Here is a 23812-nt window from a genome sequence, read left to right on the forward strand (position 1 = left end):
GACTCTGGAGCAATGAGTGACATCACTAGGTAGAAGAAGTTTTGGAAGTGATGGGGCCAGGAGACTGCAGCCCAGCCAGGCAGGAGGGGAGCTTGTCCCAGGCTGGTGCCTCACTGGGTGAGAGAAGGAGACAGGCCTGAGGTGTTCTGGTAATATACTGGAGATGCGAATACTCAGTTTGTAGAAGTAAATGAGCAGCTATGCCAGCCACTGTCCTAAGTGCTGGCATCCAAAGAAAGGCAGCTCCCTCAGCCTCCCTCCAAAACAAAGGAGTTCACAATTGAATGGTGTAGCCATGATGATGAGGGATAAAGATTGAAAGGAGAGAGGAAAAAGAAGAGAAGGGGGCCCAGGACCCTTGGGGGACTCACAGTTCGTGTGACCTCAATGGAGTTCCTGCCAAAGACAGGGAGCCTGAGTGGTCACATAAGGCAGAGGAGACCCAAGAGAGGAAGGTCAAGAAAACCTAGAGAAGAGGGTGATGAATTGCATCAAGGAGAATGAGGATAGAGAAAAAAATCATTTGATTTTCTAGTTTGCCACCTTTCCCACCCTCTGTGCTCTTTGATCAGGGACACAGGCCCCTGGACAGACCATCCCTCTATTGGATCTTGTCTATCTCTCTGGCTGTTTCATGTGCCCCGGAAGCTTCATCCTGGACTCTACCGCCTCTACAGCCCCTCTTTAAGGAGCTTATCCTAGTGGTCATAGCAAGGGCAGGATGAAGAAATTAGCGCAGACCCACTGCATGTAGCCCAGACACATTCAGAGCCGAGTGCCCTCTTGAAAGGGCAATTGAAAGGTTCGTGGTTGTGCCCTTTAGTCAGAGGGCAGAGTCCATCTTGTCTTTGAGCAGTTTGGATCTAAAATACATGTCCCAATGAACCATGTCTCTGGGTAATCTGTTCAGCAGACACATCCTAGTTGAGCTTGAACCTCAGGTCTTTTTCAGTTACTTCCTTCTTTCTGTTGAATCCTTTTGAATCATGTCCCAGGGCTTGACACAGTCAACTCAGTGGGAATCTGCCTCTGTCCTTAAAAAGCTTATTGCCTCATTGGGAAGAAAAGCCATATGTGGAAATAAATACAATGCACAACAGTGAGTGTGATGATAACTGGAGCTCAAGATCAGCTGAGGAGGAGAGGTCAAAGAAATCTCTTGGTCCTCCTTCCCTTTGGATGAGTTGTGTTCTGGTTGCTGTTCTTACTAGTCAATTCAAAGTTTGCAGACATTTATTCAGTCCTCATTTTGTGTTATATGTGCTGGAAGAAATGCACAGTTTAGATGGAAATGGTTTATAGTGAAATGTTGGATGTGAATGCAGTGGCCCTTGCCAATGTGTGCTTGCTAATCATAACTCTTGTTTTTGTTTTACAGGTGCCCGGGGCCCAAGAATTGGTGGACTTTTCTCCAGTTTATCGATGTTTGCATATATATTCTGTCCTGGTGAGTCCTCAGTTGGATCTTTCCTCCCCCATTCCTGGGCTATACACATGAAAAGAGCAATGCCTTCTCAGGTTTGGGGTGTTTTTCTTTAAATTTGTTAGATGATGAGCAGAGAGGGGAGTGAGGTACTGCAGTGGCTGAGATGGTCATAGTGGTCCTAATCCTGTCCACAGGCATGACCCTGGGCAGTGAGTGATTTGCTCACAGATACATACCTGGGAGATGTCAGAAGTAGGACTGGAACCCAACTCTTCCTGATTCCAGGCAGGTCTCTGAGCCTGTCTGCCCTACCCTTCCAGTATCAGGACTCCATCCTCTTTGTTTTGATCCCTCTCTTCTCTTGTCTTCTCTTTCTGTACATATATTTGTCATGGCACAGATGGTGTCTGAAATCCTTAACTGACTCATGTCCATTAGCAATAGTTTAGGAGCTGATCCTCGGATTAGGGCTTTCATAAACCATGACATTCATTTTCTCTGCTGTTTGCAGAGTGCTGGGCCAGGCACTGGCAATTTAGTGATGAGATGTGGTCCTAGTCTCCAAGGATCATTCCATCTAGTGGCAAGGAGAAAGAACCTCTTAAAAAAGCAATGGAATAAGTGCCATAGAAAAACAGTACATTACAAATAGGGGAGTGGTTGTCCTGTTGTTGGATTTATAAGAGATTCATTTATTTTTTCCCAAATAAGACTCATTATGGATAAACAAGACAAAATAAAAAAAAAAACAACCCTCACAACAGCAACCCCAAACTTTAAATCCTCTAAATAAGAAGGGAAAGTCACCTTTTAAACAGTGGTTGCAGATGATTTTTCATGCAATTGTACCATTGTATTTATTGATTAATAAAAGAAACAGACACTTATGTGCATTATCTTGAACAAGGAATAACATTATCCATTGTATTTAATATAACTGTGTTGCTAATGATGCGGACATTATTTAAAGCATTGTGTTGGGTTCTACTTTGGGTTCTACTTTTTTGACTTCCTTATCCCTTCATAGAAATCTCCTTGGAGATCTGGTCTTCTTGATCTTTGTCCTTTCCTAGGTGGACTCCCCTCCCCAACTTTGGATATTTCAGATAGCACTGCTAAGTACAGATCTCTTGTTTGCCACTCTTCTAGTTAGTCAGGAGACAACTGTGTTGGTTGCTCTGGTGGTGAGAAAACTGTGTTTGTTGTTGTTGTAGTGGTGATTCTGGTGGGAGTGATGGTCATTATGATGGTATGTAATGATGTCAATGATTATGGATGGTGGTGAGAATGTGATAGTAGCAATCTTGGTGGTAGTGACGGTGCTGAGTGGTGGTGATAGTTGTGTGACATGTCTTCAACTTTGTTAGTATCATAGTCTCTTGTGGTTTGAACCTGGACTTCTGTTGGGGCAGAGGTCATTCCATCAGCACAGCAGCCTGTGGCTCTATTGAGTTTGTGTTCTAGAGGGGTATTCCTAGATCCAGATTGAATATTGAAAATCTCTTAGATTTTTTTCTCTCTCAGTTTTTAACGTAGCCAATGAATAAGAAATCTTTCCTCTATTTTTCATCATAGGCCAAACACTTTTGCTGTGCATTGCTGTGCAATCCTCTACTTGTGGTTGTTAGGATGTCAGAATATAAATAAATTGCCTGTGGACATAAGCAGACCTGTTTCTAATAACTTTTAAAGGATTATAGCAGATTGCATAAAAATTAGGAAGTCAAAGGACTTTAGTGTTTTTTTAAATTTATGTTTATTGCTGTTTTTTGTTTTGACATTGTCTAGATTTCTTCTGTATCCTTTCATTCAGTCATCAAGCATTTTAAGTGCTTGCTGTATACAGTCATTGCACCTGGCAAGCTGATGATAAAGCAGAAATAGTCTCTGCCCTAAAGCAGCTTGCATTCTACTGGGACTATATATATTCAATCCATATAGCTTGGGGGAGGTGGGGAAACTTCTGTGAAAGCTATATCTACTAGAACAATCTTATAAGTAAGTCTTATGGGAATTCACTATTTTGGATTGTTTTAAGAGGGGCTTGCATTATACCAACTTCTATTTTATAGTGAATGATGATATAAAGAAGTTCAGTTCTCACCTGAAGGTTCTATCAATATCACAATAATTTGTATTTTGCTAATTTAGTAACCTCATCATTTTGCCCATGATTTCTCTAATAGATGGTTTTTTAAAATTCTGAGGTAGATTAGTGACCCTTCAAATTGAGATGATTGACAATTATAATTCTGATCATTGAAGTAGGCTATTCATAACCTCAACTTCCGAAGGCATCTGCTTGCTTGCTGTTCCATCTGGCTGGAGACTCTCTTTCAACATTCCATTAGTTCTGTATGACCATTGCTATCACAACACTTGATATTATGATTTTAAACATTTCTTGGAATTTTTGTTTCCATGTGAAGATGTCCTTCCCCCAAGATTTTTCATTTTTCCACATTTACTGCTGAATTCACAAATAGAAAGACTAAATTTAAGTTATTTTATACATGTATTAACTTTTTAGTCACTTTGATAACTTCATCATATAAATCATTTTTTTAAATAAATTTTTAGGCAGATGTTAACTTAGAAAAAGTTCAAAATGGGTAGATCATTCTTAAGAAAGTCATGAATGAGTGAAAATAGCATTTTAACAGAAATTGAGTTCAGAATGCACCTAACTTAGGATAGGCATTTCTGTGAATACTTCAATAAATAATTTCATTTGTTCTGCATCTGTTAATAATTATATGGTTCTGACACTAATGCCATGGTATATTATTGGTATTAGGAAAAATAACGTAGACAGAATGTGTTACATTTTGAACATACTTTATTTTGCTGTCAGTAGTGGCATTACTGTTTGAGAGGCAGAAATCACAATTTGAGGGTAAGTGGTGGGGCCTGGCAGCAGGGAGGTGGGTCTTCCTTCCTACCTTTGCCTCTTAGAACAGGGCTGGTCATCTGTCATCTCTCTTGATTGTGCATTGGAAATAAAAGCTACCATCTAGGGGGAACTTGGGATGGGACCAGTAAGGGCCAGCATTCCTCATGAAGCAGGGTATTCACTGGGAAGGGTGGGCTTAGACCCAGGTCCCAGGGGTACACAGGGAAGCACAAGACACATCTCCCTTTTACTGTTTCATATCTTGTATCTTAGTATTTCAGTTCTTAAGGAACTGAAGTCAGTCTGTGGTATGAAATGTCTGACAGTTTCTGAGGGTCCCATTGAATGGAATTGTTCTTCTATCATCACATGATGTGTGATGGAACCAGGATCCATAATGGGCCTTGGGAAGTGGGAAGAGGCAGGTTGGTGGGGAGAGCTAAGCCCCACTGAGGCTACCACCCACCTACCTGGAAGGTGCCAGAAGGATGGTAGCCTTATTTTGACCCGGAAAAGAAGCCCTTCTTGGGGTCTCAGGGACTTCTGCACAATGTCAGGGCTGAGGCTCGAGGAGGGGAAGCAGCCCTCTTGGTGTGAGACGGAAGGCCCATTACACAAGTAACAAAATGTCCTAATATTTTGTCATTTACAATAGTGTTTATCTGAACTTTTGGCCCGGAGGATAACAAGGCGACTTTGAATAAACACGGCAATATTTATTATTTTTAGTGAAACCGACCTTCCAGTCACCTCCCTTTTATGGCTGCTGCTTATAAATTCCCAAAGGATTATTTGAAAAATCCTCCTCCTATCAGCCTTATCAGCGGGGCAAGAGTTCACTTATTGTCACAGGAGGTCGGGCTGCGGTCATGGTCTTGTCGAGGGGGCCGAGCACCTGTCAAGTCTTCCTTCGGCAACTCTGGGAGGAACAATATCAAGCCGGCAGCCAGACTTTTCCAGGAAGTGCTGAACTTTGGCAGGAAGGGCCGAGGAGGGGACAGAGAGTGGACAGGGGTCACGCCGCGGTTAATTGAGACTGGGTCCTTAGAGTGGAGAGGGTGTTGTGAGAGCCAGAGCGGGCAGCCCGCCTGCCTGGAGGGTGGGCTTGAGGAACTCCTGACCAGAGCAGGCCTCTCACCGAGGGGACATGTGGCCCCTACTGGTCCAGGGATGGGAATAAATGGGGGACATGTTTGTAATGGGGCTGTCTCTATTAAGCTAGCAAGATAGGAAGAAAGAAAAGGCAGGTGCATTTGAGAGGCCCCCATCACCTTGGTGGTAGAGGGACTGAGCAGGTGGGCCGACCAGCTTCCACTGAACCACCTGCAGTGGCCAGCCCACCACCCCTCCTCGGGGCTTCAGGCAGCCGCTGTGACCCAGATTGACAGTTGGCACATCTGTGGCTTGTGTAGGACAGGCAGGGTCAGAAGAGGAGAGGAGGGCGATCTCACTTCTGCTCTTCTTTGTGTCTTAATACCACAAATTGCAGTAGATTGAAATAGATGATTGGGGCTTGGTCTGTGAGGGGGGACTTTGGTGAACTCTGAATTGAAGGGGAGCTATTCCAGTATTTTCATGTACTCAAAGTCCTGGTTGTATCCAAAAATTAAAAATGGGGAGAGAGAGAGAGAGAGAGAGAGAGAGAGAGAGAGAGAGAGAGAGAGAGAATGAGAATGAACGCGAACATGCCCTGGGTCCCTTCCCTTCTGAGAACACTGTCTGGGAGGACCTGGAGCCCCATGACTTTGACTCCGGGCTAGTAGGGATGGGACCATAAACAGTGTTTGAACCATGACTGCATTTCCTTGGGATTTCTTTCCCCTTCCCTATTTAAGGTCTTCCAGTGGGACCTAACTTGGCCAGCTGGGAAACCAGCAAAGGCACAGTTCTGATAGCTTTTGGGAAAAACTGAGATCAGAGATCAGGCATGTAACTGGGAAGGAAAAGGAGTATGTTCGGAGGCCAGATCTGGAAGGCGCATTCCCCGGAAGGTGAAGGGAATTCATTAATGAACTTCCAGAGCCCCAACTCCAGATGAAGGACATTTGGAAAAGAAGTTATTGAGAACTTACAGGGATTGTGTGGGGTGTTTTGGTGGTGGGGTGGTAGTATGGTAAGAGGTGGTGGGATTGTGGTGGTGATGTTCCAGTTTGGTGGGTATCTCTGTTAATCAGCCTATTGATTATTTGGAGGAAGGCAAAATTCATCTGCTCTCATCTTGAATTTGGTGGATGAACTTGATGAGTTTGACCCCCCGTGCTTCCCCAGAACTCTCCCACTATGGCCAGGTTGTGAGGAGACAGGGCTCTTTAATGGATTCAGGGAAACTCCAGGCCCAGAAGGGGCCCAGCTTCCTGTGGGCTGTGCCATGCATCCTGGCTGCTCCAGCCCCAGAGCCCTGGTCTGATGGCTCCCAGACCTGGTTTCTGACCAGGAGGTCTGGTTACAGCTCAGTAACAGAGAGTTCTGGAACAAGGAATGCATTCTTGTTTCTGGGGAAGCTTGACAAAGAACATGGGCTCAGGACAGGAAAGGCTTCTTGCTAGAAAAGGAGCAAGGAAGGATCAATAACAAATCTGAATCTCTGACACTCTTTGAACAGGGCTGGTAGAGCAGGAAAGTTCTCTGGCTCTTTCAAAGATTTAAGAAAAGGAAATTCTTATGTTGTTCTTGTTCATTCATGTCCTACTCTTTGTGACTCCATTTGGATTTTCTTGACAAAAGTTGAAGTGGTTCACCATTGCCTTCTTCAGCTTATTTTACCAATGGAGAAACTGAGGCAAACAGGGTGAAGTGACTTGACCAGGGTCACCCAACTAGCTGGTGTCTGAGGCTGGATTTGAACTTGAATCTTCTGACTCCAGGACTAGTACTCTCTACTGCCCCCAAACTGAACTGGTTTGTAAGAGCTCTTGGGAAAAAAATTAACTGTGTGAAAGAATGCAGAGGCTGTAAAGTGGTCATCTTGGGAAAGGTTGGTAGGCAGAGCAGGAAGACCTCACTTGGCATCACCTGCCTCCGATCTTCTGCCCTGTGACATTGGTATGACCACCCGCTCCCCGTGGCCTGGTCAGCAGCACCCTCCACCTCAAGTCTAGCCTCAGGGCTGGGAGAGGCCTTGAGACCCCATCAGCTCCTCTTTAAAACTGGGGTTGGGGTGGGGGGATGGGGTGGTGTTGGACTGGAAGGTCTTCCAGATGCCTTGCAGGTCTAGAACTAAGGAGTCCAGAATCCTATCTTCCTATATCCAGTTTTCTTTTAGGGTTCACTTGATATTTGAGAAGAGATTAGAGCAAAAAACCATTGACTTACGCTTCTTTTACATGCATACATATATATACACATACAAGGAAACATACATATATACATACAATTTATTTAAAGAGTGTCTCTTAATTGGTGGTGAGCATGTATGTCGATGGGCACCTGCACCTGTGTGAGTGTTCATGAGACTAAGAATAGAAATGCTTGACTAGGAAGCTCTGAACGTGTAAGCATTCTGGGTAGGTTCCTGCTTCCTCACATTTCCAGGTGAGAATTCACATCTTAGTTTTCTGACCAAGGTGAAGAGCAGGGAAGCCCGAGGCACTGAACCTCACTTCCTGCATGGGTGAGGTGGGAGTTCTTGGATGGTATCAGCTGGAGAAGTGATTTAGAGCTGAGAGGGACTTAATTTATTTTAACCACTTCACTTTACAGACAGGAAGACAGAGGCCAGAGGTGGCCAGAGGAAGGTTCCAAAGGTTTTAGGTAGTGTTGACAGGCCTTGTGTTCAGACCCTCTGAAGCGATCAGTCCAAGTCCACTTTCAGGTCCCTGCCCATCAGAGAGTGACTGTGACTTAGGACTGCCCTCCCTCCCACAGTCTAGGTTTTTACAAAAACCCCTCCTTGTTGCCATCCAGATGTCTCCTAAATGCCCTCTTTTCTGACCAAGTTTAGGGCTAATTGTTTCTTATTCTGTTAGCCTTCTTGAATTTTGCCTCTCTTCTTTCCCCCTGACTTACCTGGTCCCCTTTCAGGGAGCTCTCACTATTGCCTAAGAGTGAATGTTAGTGGTCATGGTGGTGTTAGTGATGGCGGTGTTGATGACTGCCTATTTCTTGGTCCACTATTCATGGAGACCACCGACTGGGGGGATCAGAAGAACTGAGTAGATCTTGACTCTTCTTGCAGTCTGATGCATTTTACTTCTCTGGGCATATTTCCTCATCGATCAGGTTTGTGTAAGGGGTCTCTCAGATTCTTTGAAACTCCCAGGAAAAATCTTGCAATGCTCATTTTAAGTCAGGTGGGATTCCTATTTGTGAATATGTGGCATGGTGCTCTCCTAATTTGAGACACCCTCAGCTTTCCCTGGGGCCAGGCATTCTTGTGCTTTGGAGCTTCATGGACCCGAGGCAAATGGGTGCTGGTCTCTGTGCAGGGTCAGAGGGTAGATGAGCTGATCTGACCAGGGAGGGGGAATCAGCCAATGACTTATTTTTTTAGCACTCCACTGGGGTATTTGTTCATCAATGTTTCTGTTGTAGTCAGGGAAGGGAGTAGTGGTTTCTGCCTAGTGGCTTCCTATAAAATCATAATTCAGCATCACTGAAGAGATGTTGTTAATTAAGTCTGTAAGTACTGCTAGTACTCTGGCAGTGGGTTATCGCTGAATAAAAGTGGCACAGAATAACCCCTTAGTCCTTTTCTAGTCCCTTGGAATTGAAATACCCCTTTGGCTGACTTCATCATTTGGGTGGTTACATGCTACATTAGAGGCCAAATGTTTGGTAAAAGACAGAAACCTTCAAGAGGCCTGGCTCCCCATCAATTGTGTTTATGAAACAACATGGGAAATGTCTTTGGGACAGAGGAAAAGAAGAGCCCGCTAATGATGCCAAGGGCTTCTCTGGAGCAGTAAAGTGGAAGAAGCGGGACCATTTTCGGGTTCTCAAGCCCTTGGGGGATTGGCAGCACTTGTCCAAGAGGCATTCAGATGCTCCGGCCTGGTTTGTTGAAGAGCTGAAATGGACTGTTTTGTTAATATTTCAGGAGAGTATGTTTAAGCAGTATTCCCAGCAGCTCTTTTTTTGTTTTGTTTTTTTATTTTTTTTATTTTTAAATGGAATTTCTTTCCCCCCTTGAAATACCTGTTTATCTGCTTCCTTCAGTAACATGAAGAGTAAGCATAAGCTGCATTGTTGGGAGCCAACTTGTGTTCGGATAGAGTTGGAAGCAGTGTGGTTTGTTTCCAGTGACCTTGGGAACTTTTGAGCTGCAAAGAAAAAACGTGTTTTAAATCTCTTCTCTAGAGATTTTATTTTAATGTGGAAAATTTTGCACTCAAATCTTTGGTAATTCTTTGTTCATGTCAGACATTTTGCAGGTTGTTCCCCCTCTCTAGCCTTCCCTATCTTGCTGTCTCCTGGCCTACTAGACTAGACCCACCGGTTCCTGCTGGGGGGAGACACAACCTCTGGACATATCATAGTGGAAGGCAGAGGGCACCCTACATTGTGCAACATAATGATAAAGCCATTAGAATGAGCTGATGTTGGGACCGGGGGATCCCTCCCTCCCCTGCAGTAGGTGCTGATAGGTCCTGACTTACAATCTTGTCTGTAGAAGCTATGGATTGAACTTTGCAGATTTATCCCATTTCTTCTTTAACCCAAGGACCGACCTTAGTGTCCATGGGCACACTCCAAGAAGAGTTAGAAGGGCCCAGGTTTCTCTTCTGACTTGGTCCCCAGACCTTAGCTTGGGAAGTAAACATCATGTTTCTCAATGAACTGTGAATCCTTTCCTCCAACAGCATTGCAATGAAGCAACTCTCCCACTGTAGTAGAGTTAATTGATCTAACTTAATGAAAGCCCTTGCAAAAATGAATGGGGAGGGTTGCTTGTTTGTTTTGGCAGAGTGGGTCTTCTGGAATCAAACCTCTTTAAGGGACTTTGTTATCTAGCAAAGAGAGATATCTAGGCTTTATTCACAGCTCTATTTCCAACTTCTTGTTGGACCTTGCTAGTTTATTGACTAAACTTAGCCTCTCGGTGCTTTTAATTTTTTCTTTACATTTCTTACTCAACCATAAGTGTAAAAGCATTCCTTATGGTGTAGTTGGAAGATGTTATCAATGTTGAAAGGACTGCCATATGGAGGCAGAATAGCTAAGTGGATAAAAGCAGAAGGACCTGGATTCAAATTCAGCTTCTAACATAGTATAGCTCTGTGATCATGATCAAGTCGATTAAACTTGGAGCTCCAGTTTCCTCATGTGGAAATAGGTCCATACCAACCTGTAGTTTCTTCCATAAAGTCTTCTGGTGAAGTACAAAGAAAGTACTGTAATGTGAAGCTCTTGATAAACCTTGAAGCTTTACCTCTCTCTAGTCCATTCAGCTAACATTTGTTTAAGAGCCTACAGATACAGGTTCTTAACTCCTACTGGCCCTGCCCTCCAGGTGCTTGCAGTTTAAGGAGGAAGGAAGTCAGCATACAATCACAATGAATGCAGGTAAACTGGGTGCAGTCAAGTCACAGAGGACAGAGATGGGGGTACTCTCCCCTGTGATGGTCAGGAAGAGAGAGGGTTTGTATGACAGGAGAGGAAGTGACCAGCAGAGGCTTTGTTGAATTGAAGGTGGCTGTGGGACCTCTAGTGGGAAATGGAGGAGCCAGGATGCCTCTGACACATCCTGATGGGGAACCTGTCTTAAGTTTCTCCACTGTTCAGGTTGTCATTGCAGAAGGCATTGATCTCTGCTGCCGGAGGGTCTCCATCACCAGAAACTCCCGATACGGTGAACTCACAGGTGTTCACTGTGCAATTGCCACTGTTTGGCCTTTGGAATCCCTTTCCTCTTGCCTCCTAGTCTTCTTCAGAGATCTCTTCTCCTCTTAGCTATCTTTCCCTAGATTCACGCAGGTCTAGGTACCTCTTATGCTCAGGGCCAAGGGAGAAGAATTCTATTCAAACCTGCTGCTCCAATCTGTACATATTCTCATCTTAACATTTTGCTTTCCTTTGGCTTCCCCATTTCTCAGAGATGTCTGTGCCTGTTACTTCTACTTCCTCATCACTCCCGAAGTTCAGTACTGAGACCTCCCATGATGGAAATTTGATTTTAGTGCGTTTTCCCAACAGGCTTGGGAGCATGTGTTGGAGCTATAACTAATAGTAATCAAAGCCTACTGATCTCAAATACCAAAAGACATGGTGGGGAGTGGTGGAGGGAGGCAGTTTTCTCACTTTTTATAAGGTGAGCTTGTTGATTCACACAGCTCTGTAATCTGTATGTGCCAAACTGATCTGCTAACCTCCAATAATTGCTACAAATGGGACTGGTTTTGAGATGTGGTTGGTTATAGCAGCTGTAATGGAAGTTCATTTTTTAACTCTGGGGAGAGAACTGATTTATTTTAAATTGTGGGAAATTGAAAAATCCAGGACTGGGAACTGTGGTGGCGTCTGTCTCCTTTTCCTGGTTCTTATAACTCTGACCGCAGCCTAAAGACTGTTGAGGTGAAGTAGCTCAGGAGACTTAGCACCAGATTGGAAACTTGAAGCTTCAAGTCCTGATTCTGGCCATTCATTCCCCTTCTCCCATGGCCCAGGAACTATCTTACTGGACAGCTTCAAGTGATCCAGGGTGTCTGTCTCAGGAAGATGACTGTGAGTAAAATTAGTGGAGATAGGAAAAGACAATACATCCTAAGAATGAGGATTCATCTAATTTGCCTTGATAGTCCTCAGTTTGGGACCATTATAACTAATTTGCCTCTCGCATGAAATGTTATATCTTAATCTTACTGAATTTTATGGACTAGGAGCCCAGATTCCATTCTAGTTTTTTTTCTTATTGTTGGCTAATTTAGGGTGAATGCCCTAATTTCTCTAGATTACAGTTTTCTCATCTGTCACCTTCCATGTTTGATTTTCTCATTACCTCCTGATTTTGAGTGTCTTTAATGTATGATGAGCAGAACTGAAAGAGGTGGGCCAAAAGGTTTCTGGTAGAGTTGATGCTCTGTTCCTGCTCCTCTTCTTCTAATGGGCAGTTACCTCCTCAGATGCTAATGTTTTTTGAATCTTCAGGGTTTGCCACTAAGTAATGAGTAACTTTTCTTACTTTTTTGCTTCTTTAAGAGGTCAAGGATAAGGATTTCATCAGTATGGGGGCTCCCTCCACTGATGCCAATCTAACCTTTACTAGACTTGGTCACTTATCTTTGTCCAACAATCCATCCACTTATGACCCCACCTGATGAAGACTCACCCTGTCATTATTGGATGTGCTCTTTCCATTAAAATGGGACAGTAGTGATCGTGATATTCAGAGTGGTCTAAGGTCCTATCATAGATTTGATTGAATACTCTTTGAGAGTAGATGTCTCCTCCCCTGTACCACCCCCTCCTAAGCCCCAGAAAACACAGAAAAAAGGAAAGCCTTCAAAAGCCAAAAACAAACTTTTGCTTTATTGGATAAAACATCCCAGCAGCTGAGATTCATTAGAAGAGTTAGTTTCTCTGGAGACTCAGCCTGGACCATTAGTTCTTGTTTCCAGGACTGTCTGTCAGCATCTTTTTTTCAGAGGGTCCCAGGATGGCTGGCCTTGAGGAAGCACGTCCTCAGTTTTGTAGGACTGTGACAAGGCCTGTAGAGAAATAGGATGGATTTGGGGAGCCTGGATAACCCAGACATTTCAAGAATAGGGTTCTTGGCCCTTTCCTCAGAACTGTGAGGGAGGGCAGGAGTTTTCTGTCTGTGGGAACGACTCCTTCCTATTTTTTTGTCTGAATGGTTCCTTTCTCCTGGGCTAGGAGGTCCTGTTTGTGAAACAGAGTAGGCTCCATAAGGTCACTCCCATCCACACCTGGTCACAGCTGGTGTGGGGCTTGAACAGTTGTCAATAACTAGTCATGACTTTGAAAAATTGGTCCTTGTGGTTGGCAGTAGATCCCCTGGGTCCCCTTTGGGGTTGAAGGGTTCTGGCTGTGTTTGGACTACTGTCATTCTGAATTTCTCCATAGAATTTCTTCTATTAAACACCACTCAATACTCTAGGGGGGTTAACAACTTTGGGGAGTTTTTTTTCCTTAATAAAAGAAAAAGTTAAAGACTCTGTGTGTGTGTGTGTGTGTGTGTGTGTGTGTGTGTGTGTGTGTGTGTGTGTGTGTATGTTTGTGTGTGTATGTGTGTGTGTGAGAGAGAGAGAGACAGAGACAGAGATAGAGACAATCAATAAATGAGACAATCAACTGGGGAAGTAAGGAAAATAAATAAATATGAAAATAAAATTGAAGCTTCATGCCTTCCTTCTGATGGACACCTAAAAGCAACAGAATTTTGCCTGAAATATGACTTGGGGGGGAAAAATCTGTTATTGATGTAACAAGGGAAACCAGCCTACATCATCCTTGGCCTGATCTGAATGCACTTAGTTACCAAGTGGCTGGGGTCCAGCAGGCCAGAGGTTTTAGTGTGGCCTGAAAACGGTGGGGGGAGCCACATTTTCCAGACTCTGAAACACAGGGTACCTTGTTCAGTCAGCACAGTTTAGGTCAAATGTGGTTATGAAAAACAGATGAATTCTGGTGATCAAGTTGTACTTTGACAAATATTCCATTGTTTGAGCATGCGGTAATTTCTGAAAAATGTGAAGCAGCCTGGACTGCAGAGATTGAGTTTTCTCTTCTGAGCTCCCTTGCCTCCTCACAGAGGTCTTGTTGCTCCCAAGGCCAGTCCAAGAGGCAGACATCCAGGCCGAGCCTGCTCTCTGTGCTTCACTGGCCGAGTGGTCACTTCTGGGCAGCCCCCTCATGCCACCCTGGAGGGTGGTGCATTCCCAGTGGACTGTGATCAGAGAGATCAGGGGAGTCGTGGGGATTTGGTGGCAAGAAGGGTGGTCACTGGGCTTGCCCAAAGCATCATCGCCCATTCTAGCCTGGATGCTCCCCACTTTCCTGGCCCCAGCCTGGGGGTCATGGTGGAGAGGAGACCCAAGGGAAGCCATGAAGTTTAGGTTCAAGGCTCGGCTCTTTCCCTTTGGTCAAGGACTTATTGGTCCAGACCCATTTGTAAAACGGCGCTAGCTGCTCTCCCAGTTCAGGCCTTCTGATTTGTGTGAGGGCTGATGATTTAGTTTGTGGGATACCGGGGTTTATTGCTGTCCTGGTTTCCACTTTTCACCAGTCACTTAGCACTTCTGTTGTTGGTTGGGAAGGAGAAGAAAAGAGATGAGCCATACATCTCTCAGTTTGACTATTACTCCTCATTCTGGCTTTGGTTCCATTGAGGGAAGGAGGAGAAACTGTTGCATAAAAGGACAGTCTTTTGTATCGTTCCCAATTCTGAACCTCTGTGAGGGAATCCTGGGTCTGGTCCAGCTCACCAGTAACTCCCAGCTCAGGCTCTTTGTAGCCTCCTTTGTCCCTTCTCCGGTTTCCCACCCTTCTGTACCCCAACTCTCCTTGGCCAGTGGAAGCCCACCTGCTGCCTCTGCACAGCAGTCCTTTGCCCCTCTTTAGGTGGGTCTCCCTAGTATGGATCAGTTGTTTGTTTGGTTTTTGTTTTGCCTTGGCCAGTTTTTTCACGGGTAGAATAGAATGGAAGTATCTGGACCAGACGCTTCCCAAAGCTGTTGCCAGCCAGAGTTCCCATCTAGGTGAGGATGTTGGGGCATCTCCCCCAAGAAGTGGGACCAAGACTGGATGTGCACATGTGCCAGGTGAGGGCTCTACCCAATGTGCTCCAAAGGGAGATGGGAAGGAGACCATGGAGAATTAGGGGATAAGACAGGAGTCCGGCAGGAAGATGAATGGCATCCAAGGAGGTGGCCGGGTAAGCAGTAGCAGCTCCCATTTGCATAGCACAGTAAACTTTGTCAAGGTCTCTTGCGTGATTCCTTCCTCAGACCTGTGAGGGATGTGCCATTCTTATTTCCATTGTACAGAGGAGAAAGTCAAAGTGCATACAATTTAAATTACTTGTTCATGGTGGAACAGATAGTGGAGGGGAGGGGAACCTTCACAGAGATTATCCTTCTCAATTTGTATTCCTCATCACACTCTCTCTTGCTTCTTTGCTCGGACCCTACAAGGTTTTCTGTTCTGCTGATGCAGGTCATCAATTCTGTTCTTGTGATTCTTATTTAATTTTCTTTTTCTTTTTCTTTTTTCTTTTGAGCCTCTTAGCAACACTTTAGGGATCATCAGTGAACCTCTTCTAGTTTTAATTCATTAGCTTTTTAACTCATTAGAGCCAATCTCTTTGGAGACCCCCAGCAACTTCTTTATTTCATGTACAAAATTCTTATTTTAAAGTTTAGGGATTTGGGGAAGATCAGAGAAAATTGTGACATCCCCCCCATCTTGGCATGTGACTCAAAAGTTCCCTCTCCTCCCAACTCCCATTAGTATTTAAACTTATTATGAGTAGAGTCTATTTTTTTTATTTCTCCTCCTAATGCCTGTCAAGTGCCCAACACATAGCCTATGAATAATCTACATGAAATGATCATTGATTAAACGAGTTGTGAACAATGATGAACTGTTTCTTTTTTTATGAAACTATTGACTCATAAGCTTACAAATCATACTTTTCCCAAATAAAGATACTAAGAAGTCTAGTGTCTGCTATCATCGTATTTTCCCAGTTCTTCATATGGCATCCAGTATCTGTTCATATGTCTTCCTATTCTCTGACTTGTTAATCATTGCTTATCCAGCAGTAATATTTCAGTATACTTCTATGGCACCATTTATTGATTTTGCCATTCCTGGAGGAAAGCACATCTACTTTGTTTTCAGATTTCTGTTACTACAAAAAAAATCATCTATAAATATTTTGGTTTACATGAGGCATTGCATATTATCTTAGACCATAAACCTTAAAGCTTATAGAGGTCTAGCATTGAAATTTCTGGATCAAAAATATAAATCTATATTTTAAACTCCTTTTTAATTACAATTCCAGATTGCTTTTCACAATATTTAGCTCAGTTCACAACTCTCCCAGTTACATCAACATTGCCTATCGTTTTTGTTAATTTACTGGCTATGATGTGAATGAAACCCAGGAGTTGCTTTGATATGTAATTGTATTATTATTATTGAACCAATTATTCATTTGATTGCTATAGGTTAGCATTTTTTTCTCTTGAAAATGGGTAATTCATATGCTTTACTTTTGCACTGAAAAATGACCCTTGGTCTTATATTTTAGTGCTAATTCTTAGAAATTAGTCTCTTATCAAAGCTATTTATAAAATTCATTTTTTTATTTTTCAGTTCTGAATTCTTTCCCTTCCACTCTCCTTTCCCTATCCATCAAAAAAGCAAGAAAAGCAAAATCTATTACAAATTTATATTTATAATTAAACAAAACAAATTCCTGCATTAGCCATGTCAGAAAATAAACTCTCTGTGCTCTGAATCTTTCAATTCTCTTTCTTAAGTGGGCAGCATGCTTCATTATGTGTATTTTGGAAATGTTTTTGGCTCCGTTGTGTTGATTAGACTTCCTAAGGCTTTCAGAGGTGTTTTATCTTGCAGATTGCTATTGTATAAATTGTTCTCCTGGATCTGCTCACTTTATTTGGTGACATCAGTTCTTATAAGACTTTTCAGGTCTTTAAAAAATCTTTCCCATCATTTATCACATACTAGCATTCCATCACATACATATTCCACAACTTGTCCATTCATTCCCCAACCTCAAAAAAGCTGCTACAAATACGTTTTTACATATGTCTTTTCCTGCTTTCTCAGTTCTCTTTGGAGTCTAAACTCAGTAGTGGTATTTGACCCTGGGTCAAAGGGTATTTATAGTTTAATAGCTTATGGGACATAATCCAAATTGCTTTCCAGAAAGGCTAGACCATTCACAACTCCACCAACAGAAAGTTTATGTCCCTGTTTTTCTACAACCCCTCCAACATTTATAATTTTCTTTCCTTTTTTAAATCAAATTTGTCATCCAGCACTTATAGTATTTTTTCATCGACTTTGTCAATTTGATGAGTGTGAGATGGTATTTCAGAATTCTAGTGTGAGATGGTATTTCAGAATTCTTTTTAATTTGCTTTTTTTCTAGTTCTTAGTGATGTAGAGTGTTTTTAAAAATATAATTATTGATAGCTTTGATTTCTTTCCCTGCAAATTGACTATTCATATCCTTTGACCACTTGTAAACTGGGTTAATCGCTCTATTCTTATAAGTTTGAATCAGTTCCCTGCATATTATCAAAATGAGACCTTTATCAGGGAAACTTGCAAATTTTTTCCCCTGATTTTCTACTTCTCTTTCTAATAAAGGCTGCATTGGTTTTGTTTTTGCAAAAAAAATTTCAGTTATGTAATTATAACTGTCCATTTTATCTCCTCTGAACCTTTTTTTCCTTTTGATCATGAACTCTACTCCTAAAAATGAATTGGACATTTTTTTTTTCTAATTTGTATGGATGTCCCTCTATGACTAAATCATGTAGCCATTAGAGCTTTTCTTCACACGTGGTATAAAAATTTCGTCTTTCTGCCAAACTGCTTTCCAGTTTTCCCAAATATTTTTTTTGAATGGTGTAGTCTTGCCCCAATAGCTGTAACCTTGACTTTATCAAACATTGGACTCCTGTATTCCTTTGCATCTCAATGTTGTGTGCCTTATTTTTTCTACTGATCAATACATTTCTTGTATTATAGTTTGTGGTATAGTTTGTGATCTGGTATTGGTAGATTCTCTTCCTTCTCATGTTTTTCATGAATTCTTTTGATTTCTTAACCTTTTGTTTTCCCATATGAATTTTATTATTTTTCCTTGTTTTCTAAAGTAACTTTTTAGTAGTTTGATATTACAATAAATAAGTAATTAATTTTGGTGATATTGTCAGTTTTGTTATATTGCCTTCGTCCCCTGAACAGTAACATTTCTCCCAATTATTTTAGATCTATCTTTGTTTATGAAAAATGTTTTATAATTTTATTGTTAATGTTCCTGTGTGTGTGTGTGTGTGTGTGTGTGTGTGTGTGTGTGTGTGTGTGTCTTGGTAGGAAGATTCCCATATGTTTTATACCATTTTCAGTTATTTTAAAGGAAATTTTTCTTTGTATCTCTTCCTGTTGGATCTTATTGACAATACACAGAAATTTTGATGATTTGTGTGGATTTATTTTATATCCTATAACTTTGCTGAGGTTGTTGATTGTTTCAGTTAGTTTTTTTAAATTAACTCTTGAAGATTCACTTGGTAAACTATCATATCTTCAAAATGAGATTTCTTTTTCCCTCTTTGCATATAGTTATCCTTTCAATTTATTTTTCTTTACTTACTGTTTTAGTTAGTATTTCTGGCACTCTATTGAATAGTATTGGTGATAATGGGCATCCTAGCTTTATCCTTGGTCTTACTGGAAAAGTCTCTAACTTATCCCCATTACAAATGGATGCTGCCAAACATTCATGAACAATAATTTCTCATTTATTAGATAATGCTGGCTCTTGGTTTTAGATAGAAAGGAGACACAGTGGACTGAGTGCAAATCATGCCTCAAACACTTAGGAGTTTTGGAATTCTTAACCCTGTTTGCCTTAGTTCCTTGTCTGTCAAATGAGCTGGAGAAAGAAATGGCAACCCATTTAGTATCTTTGCTAAGAAAATCCCAAAACAGGTCACATAGGGTCAAGACATGACTGAAATGATTCATGACAACAGCAACAATTTGTCATTTTAAACAATATATTTTGATTCTTATGCTTTCTGGTGTGATTTTTTTTTTTTGTTTTCTTTTAAATGGGTGGATGTTGAATTTGTCAAAAGTTTGTTCTACAGTTAATCATATGACTTTTATTGATCTATTATTAAAGAGTCAATTACATTAGTTTCCCACATATTGCATCAGTTATGTATTCTTAGTGTAAATTCAACTTGATAAAATATTGATAAAGGGCTATACTTTTTGTTAAATACTACTGAAACCTTCTTGCTAATATTTTATTTCAATTTTTGCATCCATAGTTTTTTCCTTTGTTTTGACTTTTTCTGGTTTAGATATCAAGACTATATCTGTGTCATAAAAGGAATTTGATAGGACTTCTTTTTCCATTTTTTTCAAGCAGTTCATGTAGTATTTGAATTTATTTTTCATTAATGTTTGACAGAATCTGTTTGTAAATTCATCTTGTGTTTCAGATTTTTATCAAACTACTACTGACTTACTCTTTATGACTTGTACAATTTGTTTTTCTTACATAGGGTTACTTAAATACTCTCCTTTCTGTTCTATTAAAATATGGGCAGTGTACATTTTTATAAATATTCAGCCATTTAATTTAGATTCAACTACTCAGTTTTTATTGGCACATAATTGAATGAAATACTTCTAAATTTCTTCCTTCTTTGATTTTGAGTTTACCTTTTTTGATATTGATAATTTGGTTTTCTTTTCTTTTTTTAGTCACCAAGTTAACTAATGACTATTCAAAAAAATCAAACTAGTTATTTTACTGAGCATACCCTCTAAAACAAACAAAAAACAAAATTAACTCCTAGTTTTATTAATTCATTAGCTTTTTTCTTTTTTTTTGCTTTCATTTTGTTAATCTGCCCTTTATTTTTTAGGATTTCTATTTGAATGTTTCCGATTTGTAACTTGTTTTTCTGGTATGTTGTTTTCTTTGTTATGTGATCAATTCATTGATCAGCACTTTCTTTTATTGATGAAAACATTTTGAGATAAACAATTTCCCCTAAATGCTGCTTTGTCTACATCACCAAAATGTTGTAATGCCATTATTTTGTTTTCATTATCTTTAATGAAGTTATTTGTTGTTTCTATGATTTTTAAGTTATTTAGTTTCCAATCAATTATTAATATTTCCTTCCAAAATCTCTTCTATGATATACTTTTTATAGGATCGTGGTCAGTAAATGATCCATTGTGTATTTCTACTTTTCTGCATTTGGTTGTGACATTTTTATGTATTAAATACTTGCTCAAGTTTTGTGAGACTATGCACAACTGAGAAATAGGTGATTTCTTTCTATTCCCATAAAATATTTCCAGAGTTCAATCAGATCTAACTTTCTAAAATTCTAGTCAGATCCTTCATTACTTTTCATTTATTTTTTCATGAGATTTATCTAGGGTTGAAAGAGATAAATTGAAATTCCCTACTATTAATTTTACTGTCTATTTCTCCCCTATAATTTTGGCACATATATGCTCTGTATAGATGTTAACTAATTGTCTATGGTACCTGTTAACAAAATGTAGTTTCCCTATTTATCTCTTAAAATTAGGTCAGTTTTTGCTGTGGTTTTGTCTGAAATCATTGTTGCTGCCCTTGCCATTTTTACTTCAGCTGAAATATAAGAACTTCTGCTCCAGCTCCTTATTTTAACCCTTTGTGTAGCTTTCTGTTGAAGGTGAATTCCTTGTAAACACCATATTCGATTCTGGTTTCTAAGCCATTCCGATGGCCTCCTTGGTTTATGGCTGGATTCATACCATTCACCTTCAGAGTTGGGATTGCTAATTGTGTATTTCCTTCTATCTTTTTCTCCTATAATTTTCCTTTACCCCTCCCCCTTCTTTAAGATATTGTTTTACTCACATTCATATCTATGTTTAGCATGGTTGCACATGTAGACCCTATATCAGATTGTTTTCTGTCAGGGAGAGGGGAAAGGGGAGGAAGGGAGAGAAGGAGAAAACTTGTAAAACTCCAAACCTTGCAAAAAAAAGCCCTATCATTGTATGTAGTTGGTAAAACAAAATATTTATATAAAAATAAAAAAGACAAGCAAAAAAAAGACATTGTTTTATACCTGATTTATCTTTCTTGTTCTGTTTTCTCTCTTATTATTCCCCTTTTCCCATGACCCCCCTTTTCTCCTTTTTCTATATTGGGTGAACTATGTTTATTTATATGCTTGGCTTTGTTTATGTTGTGTCTGTCCCCCTACACCCTGCTTCTTTCCTTGCTCTGGCTGGGAAGCCACAAGCTTTTAGAGCGTTGTGGTCCTGGGTCAAATCTGGTCTGAGCTCTCCAGTGCTGAGATTCAGATTTGGGGTACTTCTGATTGGCAGCTCCAGCCCTGGTCATTTTCCACCTGCTCCAGAGGCCGGGTATTCTAGAGCAGTGTAAAGATAGTGTCTGGTAGTGACTGCTTCTCTGGACACGTACCCCAGAGGTGGCCGGATGGCACCCATTTCTGCCCTGAGGTCTTCCAATCTGGCACATCACACCCTGGTACCAGGATATCAGCCTTCTTTCGGTCCTTGGCATGTCTGCTGAGATTGCAGTCTATCTCTCCCTAAGCAGCCACTCTGAACTGGACAAATGGCTCACTGACATTTTCTTGGCTTTCTCCATGAGAATTCTGTTCCTATTTTCTAGATCTTTGTGGAGGAGGCTTGGTGGAGAAAGTAGCCATCCATACTACCACTCATCAAAGCTATTTTATACAGATTTTTCAAAACAATTTAAAAGTCCTACATCTTATCCTAGCTGCATTTAGTTATTTATTTTTTGGTTGAATGGATTTTTCATTTTACTGAATGGAAGTACCATCTATTTTATTTATTGTGCTCACCTGCCATGTTTGTTGGTCATAGCTGTGAAAGATTTTTTTTTATGTTGTTATATTTCCCATTCAGTTCACATATTCATTTTGAGCTTATATTGTAGCATATGATATAGGGCAGTTTTAAACCTAATTTCTGCCAGACTGTTTCTAGATTTCCCAGGAATTCTTGTCAAAGGTAAACAGAGTATGGTATACTGTGATGGATGCTGTATAAAGAGTTAGAGGTCCCGAGTTCAGATTTTGGCTCTCTCCTTGTTGTCTTTGTACCTTGGTCCCTCAGTTTCCTCAACAGTAAAATGATGGCATTTCAGATTACTTTCAGCTCCTTATACCTGATTCTATGAGGTAGGGAGTTCTTCCTCAAGTAAATGAGTTTTTTTGGTTTATCAAATGCTAGATTACTGAGTTTGATTGTTTTCAATCTTATAATTTCCATAGTTTTTCTACTGAATTCCACTTATTTAAAAAAAATCAGTATCAAATTGTTTTGATTATTGCTGTAAAGATTTATTTGTGGGGTGTCTAGGTGGCGCAGTAGATAAAGCACCGGCCCTGGAGTCAGGAGGACCTAGGTTCAAATCTGGTCTCAGACACATAATAATTACCTAGCTGTGTGGCCTTGGGAAAGCCACTTACCCCCATTGCCTAGCAAAAAACTAAAAAAAAAAAAAAAAAATAAGAATAATTTGTGCTCTAGAATGTAATTAAAAAAAAAACCTTCCAAATAATCCAAATTAAAAAAAAGTTTCATTGCCTTATACCACTGTAACTGAAAAAACGCCTTTTGGGTGGGTGAGTAGTGGACAGAGGGGTGGGAGGAGTTTTCTTGAAATAATGTTTGAATAAAGAACTGGTTCATTTTTGATTTGGGTAGGTAATTCCTGCATTCTCTCCGAGATATATTAGTTGCTGTGGACTAGGAAAAACCATCTGGTCAATCTGAAAAATTAACTTTCTTCCTATTTTCTTTGAGAAGATTTATTTGATTTCATTCATAACATAATTTATTATTTGCTACCATACTCTTTGCAGTTTATGTATTTTAGAAATATGCATTTTCATCACAATTGTAAACATTTCAGAATTGAATTGTAAAAATAGCACTTTATTTTTCAAATTAATTTATATTCTCTCTGGTTATTCTTAAAAAATGGTCAAGTGAATATTGTAGGCCTTAATGTTATGATCTTGGCACAGATATCATCAGACATGAGCATTTCCTTATACAAAGAGCAGCTATATTACATGCAGATTGTTTTTAAGTATATATTAAATTTAATTTCATAGTTACAACATTGCCTTGCTTCTCTGGCCTCTTTTTGTTTTCTTTGTTCTGTGAAAGTTTATGTCTGAGTCTACCCCTGTACTTAGTCCTAAAAATAAAGAACTGGCTTCTGGAGTCTTCACTACAGAGAAAGGGCCGCTTTCTTTCCTTTGCTGAAGAAACTTCCTTCCTGTAGCTTTCCTATGACTATGAAAAGGCCCCCACTGCTCCCCAGCAGCTATCTGCTCTCATTTGTCCAGCAGTCCCCAGTTGGTGGACAACTGTTTTGGACCAGTGCTATGAGTAGTTCTAGAAGTATGGGTTCCTTCTTGGAGTTTCCTGGGATTGGTGCCTGGCCATGATGTTAGTAGGTCCAACGGTACACACAGGTTCCTGACTTTGGGGTTCAGTGACTAATTAACTTTTTACTGTGAAAATGTCCACCCTAAGAATTTAGAGTTCTTCCTAACATGGTTCTGACTGTAATCAAGCCCTCGTCTACCTTTTTGTCCTTTACTCCCCAGATGTACTCTGCAGACCAGCCAAAGTAATCCTCTTATAATCAAAATGACAGATCTCCCTAAATTAATCTACTTGTTCGGTGTCATACTCAACTACTACTACTACTACTACTACTACTACTACTACTACTACAC

The 23812-nt window shown here is 40.7% G+C and overlaps 1 protein-coding gene across 4 annotated transcripts in view; it reads left to right on the forward strand.

The window, feature by feature from the left end:
• The window catches only part of EXOC6B (exocyst complex component 6B), a 525494-nt gene that overhangs the window by 229151 nt on the left and 272531 nt on the right, over window positions 1-23812 (forward strand). For all 4 annotated transcript variants that reach the window (XM_074195695.1, XM_074195720.1, XM_074195705.1 and 1 more), the window contains exon 8: window positions 1379-1447. In XM_074195695.1, the coding sequence (XP_074051796.1) occupies window positions 1379-1447 (69 nt within the window). The remainder of the gene's footprint in view (window positions 1-1378; window positions 1448-23812) is intronic.

Source organism: Macrotis lagotis, chromosome 1 (genome assembly GCF_037893015.1).
Source record: "Macrotis lagotis isolate mMagLag1 chromosome 1, bilby.v1.9.chrom.fasta, whole genome shotgun sequence".
Lineage (NCBI taxonomy): Eukaryota > Metazoa > Chordata > Mammalia > Peramelemorphia > Peramelidae > Macrotis > Macrotis lagotis.